This window comes from Electrophorus electricus, chromosome 4 (assembly GCF_013358815.1).
Source record: "Electrophorus electricus isolate fEleEle1 chromosome 4, fEleEle1.pri, whole genome shotgun sequence".
Taxonomy (NCBI): Eukaryota; Metazoa; Chordata; class Actinopteri; order Gymnotiformes; family Gymnotidae; genus Electrophorus; species Electrophorus electricus.
In genome coordinates this window covers 1616156-1623050 of record NC_049538.1, presented here as the reverse complement: position 1 = coordinate 1623050, position 6895 = coordinate 1616156, and the positions used below count along the sequence as shown (strand labels likewise).

The 6895-nt window shown below is 41.3% G+C and overlaps 1 protein-coding gene across 1 annotated transcript; it reads left to right on the top strand.

Moving 5' to 3' along the window:
* Positions 1-643: 643 nt before the first annotated feature.
* On the top strand, positions 644-6850 carry LOC118241149 (the record flags this gene model as incomplete). The annotated part of the gene is given in 9 exon segments (XM_035525066.1): positions 644-956; positions 959-994; positions 1204-1331; positions 1333-1528; positions 1531-1593; positions 3411-3902; positions 4113-4502; positions 4595-4663; positions 6315-6850. Coding segments are annotated over 9 exon segments (2223 nt in total), but the record flags the coding sequence as incomplete, so codon positions are not given.
* Between the last annotated feature and the right edge of the window lie 45 nt (positions 6851-6895).

The window sequence follows — 6895 nt, the reverse complement described above, 5'->3', positions numbered from 1 at the left end:
AAGGGCCCAGCCTAGAGCTGCCATGACTGGCCACTAGAGGGAGGAACAGTACTGCCACATGCACTGGTAGTCAGGACAAATTGGCAGCACCTGTGCCTACCTCTACTTTAGCGAGACACAATAAAGTAAGGTGCAAGGCGCTTGCAATAATGCTCAGTCCTGGTATTTCAGTTATGTTGTATACACTGGAGAACACAGTTTTGAAACAAAATTGGTTCCATCAATCTCCATATGTGTGAGGAGGACCAAACCCCCCCCCCCCCCCAAAAAAAAAAACAAAAACAAGGAAACAAAGCAGTACGCCTACAGGTCCCGGTATCTGTGGCCAAGCAGAGACTCCCTCACTTACATTGCATGAGTCCTCCCTCCAGGTTCAGGTGGTGGTTCAGTCACCTTGTCCTGCTTTCAATAGATCTTGGTATATACAGACACAGATATCTGAATCCACCTTGGTTTGAAGCACGTCATTACATTAATGTTTTATTTTCTACAGCAACCAATCCAGACAGCTCTACTTTTGACCCTGTTACAACTACAATGTTCTTGATGACACGTGGAGAACTATTTACAGTTACAATGGATATGGCTACTACAGTTTTGGATTCTCCTATTACTACAGCAGTCATGATTGACACCTCTGTTGAATGGGGATGGCTGGTACCGGCTGTATCTAGAGGGTGCAGATGCACAGATTGCTGAGTGGTGTGTGGGCTCCATGTCATCTGGTGGCTACACCACACTGCTGCTTGGTGGATCACATCCCCTTATTGAGGATGGAACCGTTACAAGAGAAATCTATGGGACCAATAATTACAATTACTGGGGGGTACTGGGGGTACTGGGGTACTGGGGGTACTGGGGATATGGGGTATATAGTTACCAGTGCAATTACTACAGGTCCAACCCAATCCAAGTGAAAGCCTGTCCAGGACATTACTATGTCTACAAACTTGTCAAGCAGATGTGTCAGTTCCTCTGCCCGTATACTCTACAGGTACAGTGCTTTTTCCACTTCATCATTACATGAGTTGCCATGAGAACATACCAAGGGTCCATTAGCCTTTAATGTTCAGTGTTTATTAAAAAACTGAACCTAGCAGGCTTGACAGTGCAAATCCATTAAATAAATCTGTAAAAAATATTCATCTTTTTAAAAGGACTTAAATAATGATTCATGTTTTACTCTTTGTATATCCATGACAGTTGTTTTGAACAGTCTTACATCTTATGAGCCCTGTAATGACTACGTCTCCCTGGATCAACCCTGGAGAGCCAATAATGCAACTGGGTTGGGAATTTGTGACAGCAACTTCAACTGGAATGGCTGGTACCCGCCTGCTGTACAATGGGATGGACATCCGTATGACTGAGAGCTGTGTTGATGTTAACAGATGTGGTACTTTCTACACTCTTTGGCTCAATGGTCCTCATCCTCAGCTAGAGGATGGAGTGGTCACCCGCCAGGTCTGTGCAAATGCAGGCTACGACTGCTGCCTCTTCAAGTCCACCCCAATTCGTGTAAAAGCATGCCAGGCAATTACTATGTGTACGAGTTTGTCAGGCCAATCTTCTGCAACATGGCTTACTGTACAGGTATGACATTCTTTTTTTTTTTTTTTTTTTTTTTTTTACACATTTCTAGATTTCTACAGGCTTTGTCATGTTTCATATTCCCTTTCTTTAGATGCAAGCAACATAACAATTCCTGCATCTGCAAAACATGTCCAGTGAAACAGAACCTACCACATCTATATGTAAGTTGCTATAACCATTAATGTTGCAGTTTGTAATAAATGGATTATATGTGCAACATAGACAGTGAGGCTACATACAAACAAAATAGCAATGTTTAAAAAAGTCTCAAACAGAAACAAAATCTTTTTAAATGTCCTTCTATATTTCAAGCCTAAAAAAACAAACAAAAATATTCATCTTTTAATGAAAAAAAAAATCTTATTTTGTAATATGTTTTTACAAGAGACACCCTTTTATGTTAAGGACTGAACAAGTTTTAAAAAGACTTTAAAACTGCAATATTTGTTTGACCCTGTGTGACAGTTGTGGCACAGAAGGAGCAATAGGTGACTTCTGGAGAGTCTTTATTCTCAATAACAAACTCAGGCTCGTGTTCAGTAAAGAAAAGTGCTAACAGCAGGCATTAAGAATCAGGTCTTCGAGCAGACACAGGAAAATAGATGCAGAAGCAGGTACACAGCAGCAGTACATCTTTGAGAAGATGTGAGAGAAAACCACCCAGGGAAGAAGTGGTAGCCTTCCATCTGTGAAGAGATGACTTAAAGAAAAGGAAGAGATGTAGGCTTAGACTTTGCGGAGATAAGTAGGGAAGAAAGTGAAATGTTGCATCTTTTATTTGCTGTACTGACAAAGAAGTTGAGAGAGATTTTTTTCTGACCACATTCCTTCCTGGAAGATGATGCTTCCGCACTGTCCTTCCACTTTTTAATAATGAGTTGGACAGTTCTTAACCCGAATTTAGTAGTTTCAGCAATCTCCTTAGATGTTTTCTCTGCTTGATGCATGCCAATAATATGACCCTTCTGAAACAGATTAACATCTTTTCCACGACCACAGGATGTGTCTTTACAACATGGTTGTTTAACAAATGAGAAGCTACTCACTGCATCAGTTAGGGTTAAATAACTTGTTGCCAGCTGAAACATAATCACCCATGCAGTAATTATCCAATGGGTAGCTCTTAACTATTTTCTTAGTTAAATCCAGGTGGTGACCTTTTTTTGGGCCAGGCAGTTTATATGCTATAGCATGTAATGGAATTCAGTAACACTGGGATAAAGGGGCACCACAAGGGATTTTGTACCCCATTGGCTAGATCCTGCAAGCACATTTTGTATATATATATGAAATTATCCAACCAGAAATCAAAGTCTTATGTAATGTGTAAGGGCCCAGCCTAGAGCTGCCATGACTGGCCACTAGAGGGAGGAACAGTACTGCCACATGCACTGGTAGTAAGGTCAAATTGGCAGCACCTGTGCCTACCTCTACTTTAGCGAGACACAATAAAGTAAGGTGAGGCGCTTGCAATAATGCTCAGTCCTGGTATTTCAGTTTATGTTGTATACACTGGAGAACACAGTTTTGAAACAAAATTGGTTCCATCAATCTCCATATGTGTGAGGAGGACCAAACCCCCCCCCCCCCCCCAAAAAAAAAAAAACAAGGAAACAAAGCAGTACGCCTACAGGTCCCGGTATCTGTGGCCAAGCAGAGACTCCCTCACTTACATTGCATGAGTCCTCCCTCCAGGTTCAGGTGGTGGTTCAGTCACCTTGTCCTGCTTTCAATAGATCTTGGTATATACAGACACGGATATCTGAATCCACCTTGGTTTGAAGCACGTCATTACATTAATGTTTTATTTTCTACAGCAACCAATCCAGACAGCTCTACTTTTGACCCCTGTTACAACTACAATGTTCTTGATGACACGTGGAGAACTATTTACAGTTACAATGGATATGGCTACTACAGTTTTGGATTCTCCTATTACTACAGCAGTCATGATGACACCTCTGTTGAATGGGATGGCTGGTACCGGCTGTATCTAGAGGGTGCAGATGCACAGATTGCTGAGTGGTGTGTGGGCTCCATGTCATCTGGTGGCTACACCACACTGCTGCTTGGTGGATCACATCCCCTTATTGAGGATGGAACCGTTACAAGAGAAATCTATGGGACCAATAATTACAATTACTGGGGGTACTGGGGTACTTGGGGGTACTGGGGATATGGGGTATATAGTTACCAGTGCAATTACTACAGGTCCAACCCAATCCAAGTGAAAGCCTGTCCAGGACATTACTATGTCTACAAACTTGTCAAGCCAGATGTGTCAGTTCCTCTGCCCGTATACTCTACAGGTACAGTGCTTTTTCCCACTTCATCATTACATGAGTTGCCATGAGAATATACCAAGGGTCCATTAGCCTTTAATATTCAGTGTTTATTAACAAACTGAACCTAGCAGGCTTGACAGTGCAAATCCATTAAATAAATCTGTAAAAAATATTCATCTTTTTAAAAGGACTTAAATAATGATTAATGTTTTACTCTTTGTATATCCATGACAGTTGTTTTGAACAGTCTTACATCTTATGAGCCCTGTAATGACTACGTCTCCCTGGATCAACCCTGGAGAGCCAATAATGCAACTGGGTTGGGAATTTGTGACAGCAACTTCAACTGGAATGGCTGGTACCGCCTGCTGTACAATGGGATGGACATCCGTATGACTGAGAGCTGTGTTGATGTTAACAGATGTGGTACTTTCTACACTCTGTGGCTCAATGGTCCTCATCCTCAGCTAGAGGATGGAGTGGTCACCCGCCAGGTCTGTGCAAATGCAGGCTACGACTGCTGCCTCTTCAAGTCCACCCCAATTCGTGTAAAAGCATGCCCAGGCAATTACTATGTGTACGAGTTTGTCAGGCCAATCTTCTGCAACATGGCTTACTGTACAGGTATGACATTCTTTTTTTTTTTTTTTTTTTTTTTTTTACACATTTCTAGATTTCTACAGGCTTTGTCATGTTTTCATATTCCCTTTCTTTAGATGCAAGCAACATAACAATTCCTGCATCTGCAAACATGTCCAGTGAAACAGAACCTACCACATCTATATGTAAGTTGCTATAACCATTAATGTTGCAGTTTGTAATAAATGGATTATATGTGCAACATAGACAGTGAGGCTACATACAAACAAAATAGCAATGTTTAAAAAAGTCTCAAACAGAAACAAAATCTTTTTAAATGTCCTTCTATATTTCAAGCCTAAAAAAACAAACAAAAATATTCATCTTTTAATGAAAAAAAAAATCTTATTTTGTAATATGTTTTTACAAGAGACACCCTTTTATGTTAAGATTGAACAAGTTTTTAAAAAGACTTTAAAACTGCAATATTTGTTGACCCTGTGTGACAGTTGTGGCACAGAAGGAGCAATAGGTGACTTCTGGGGAGTCTTTATTTTCAATAACAAACTCAGGCTCGTGTTCAGTAAAGAAAAGTGCTAAACAGCAGGCATTAAGAATCAGGTCTTCGAGCAGACACAGGAAAATAGATGCAGAAGCAGGTACACAGCAGCAGTACATCTTTGAGAAGATGTGAGAGAAAACCACCCAGGGAAGAAGTGGTAGCCTTCCATCTGTGAAGAGATGACTTAAAGAAAAGGAAGAGATGTAGGCTTAGACTTTGCGGAGATAAGTAGGGAAGAAAGTGAAATGTTGCATCTTTTATTTGCTGTACTGACAAAGAAGTTGAGAGAGATTTTTTTCTGACCACATTCCTTCCTGGAAGATGATGCTTCCGCACTGTCCTTCCACTTTTTAATAATGAGTTGGACAGTTCTTAACCCGAATTTAGTAGTTTCAGCAATCTCCTTAGATGTTTTCTCTGCTTGATGCATGCCAATAATATGACCCTTCTGAAACAGATTAACATCTTTTCCACGACCACAGGATGTGTCTTTACAACATGGTTGTTTAACAAATGAGAAGCTACTCACTGCATCAGTTAGGGTTAAATAACTTGTTGCCAGCTGAAACATAATCACCCATGCAGTAATTATCCAATGGGTAGCTCTTAACTATTTTCTTAGTTAAATCCAGGTGGTGACCTTTTTTTTTTGGCCAGGCAGTGTATATGCTATAGCATGTAATGGAACTCAGTAATACTGGGATAAAGGGGCACCACAAGGAATTTTGTACCCCATTGGCTAGATCCTGCAAGCACAGTTTGTGTATATATATATGAAATTATCCAACCAGAAATCAAAGTCTTATGTAATGTGTAAGGTCCCAGCCTAGAGCTGCCATGACTGGCCACTAGAGGGAGGAACAGTACTGCCACATGCACTGGTAATCAGGACAAATTGGTAGCACCTGTGCCTACCTCTACTTTAGCGAGACACAATAAAGTAAGGTGCAAGGCGCTTGCAATAATGCTCAGTCCTGGTATTTCAGTTATGTTGTATACACTGGAGAACACAGTTTTGAAAGAAAATTGGTTCCATCAATCTCCATATGTGTGAGGAGGACCAAACCCCCCCCCCAAAAAAAAACAAGGAAACAAAGCAGTACGCCTACAGGTCCCGGTATCTGTGGCCAAGCAGAGACTCCCTCACTTACATTGCATGAGTCCTCCCTCCAGGTTCAGGTGGTGGTTCAGTCACCTTGTCCTGCTTTCAATAGATCTTGGTATATACAGACACGGATATCTGAATCCACCTTGGTTTGAAGCACGTCATTACATTAATGTTTTATTTTCTACAGCAACCAATCCAGACAGCTCTACTTTTGACCCCTGTTACAACTACAATGTTCTTGATGACACGTGGAGAACTATTTACAGTTACAATGGATATGGCTACTACAGTTTTGGATTCTCCTATTACTACAGCAGTCATGATGACACCTCTGTTGAATGGGATGGCTGGTACCGGCTGTATCTAGAGGGTGCAGATGCACAGATTGCTGAGTGGTGTGTGGGCTCCATGTCATCTGGTGGCTACACCACACTGCTGCTTGGTGGATCACATCCCCTTATTGAGGATGGAACCGTTACAAGAGAAATCTATGGGACCAATAATTACAATTACTGGGGGTACTGGGGGTACTGGGGGTACTGGGGATATGGGGTATATAGTTACCAGTGCAATTACTACAGGTCCAACCCAATCCAAGTGAAAGCCTGTCCAGGACATTACTATGTCTACAAACTTGTCAAGCCAGATGTGTCAGTTCCTCTGCCCGTATACTCTACAGGTACAGTGCTTTTTCCCACTTCATCATTACATGAGTTGCCATGAGAACATACCTTAAATAATGATTCATGTTTTACTCTTTGTATATCC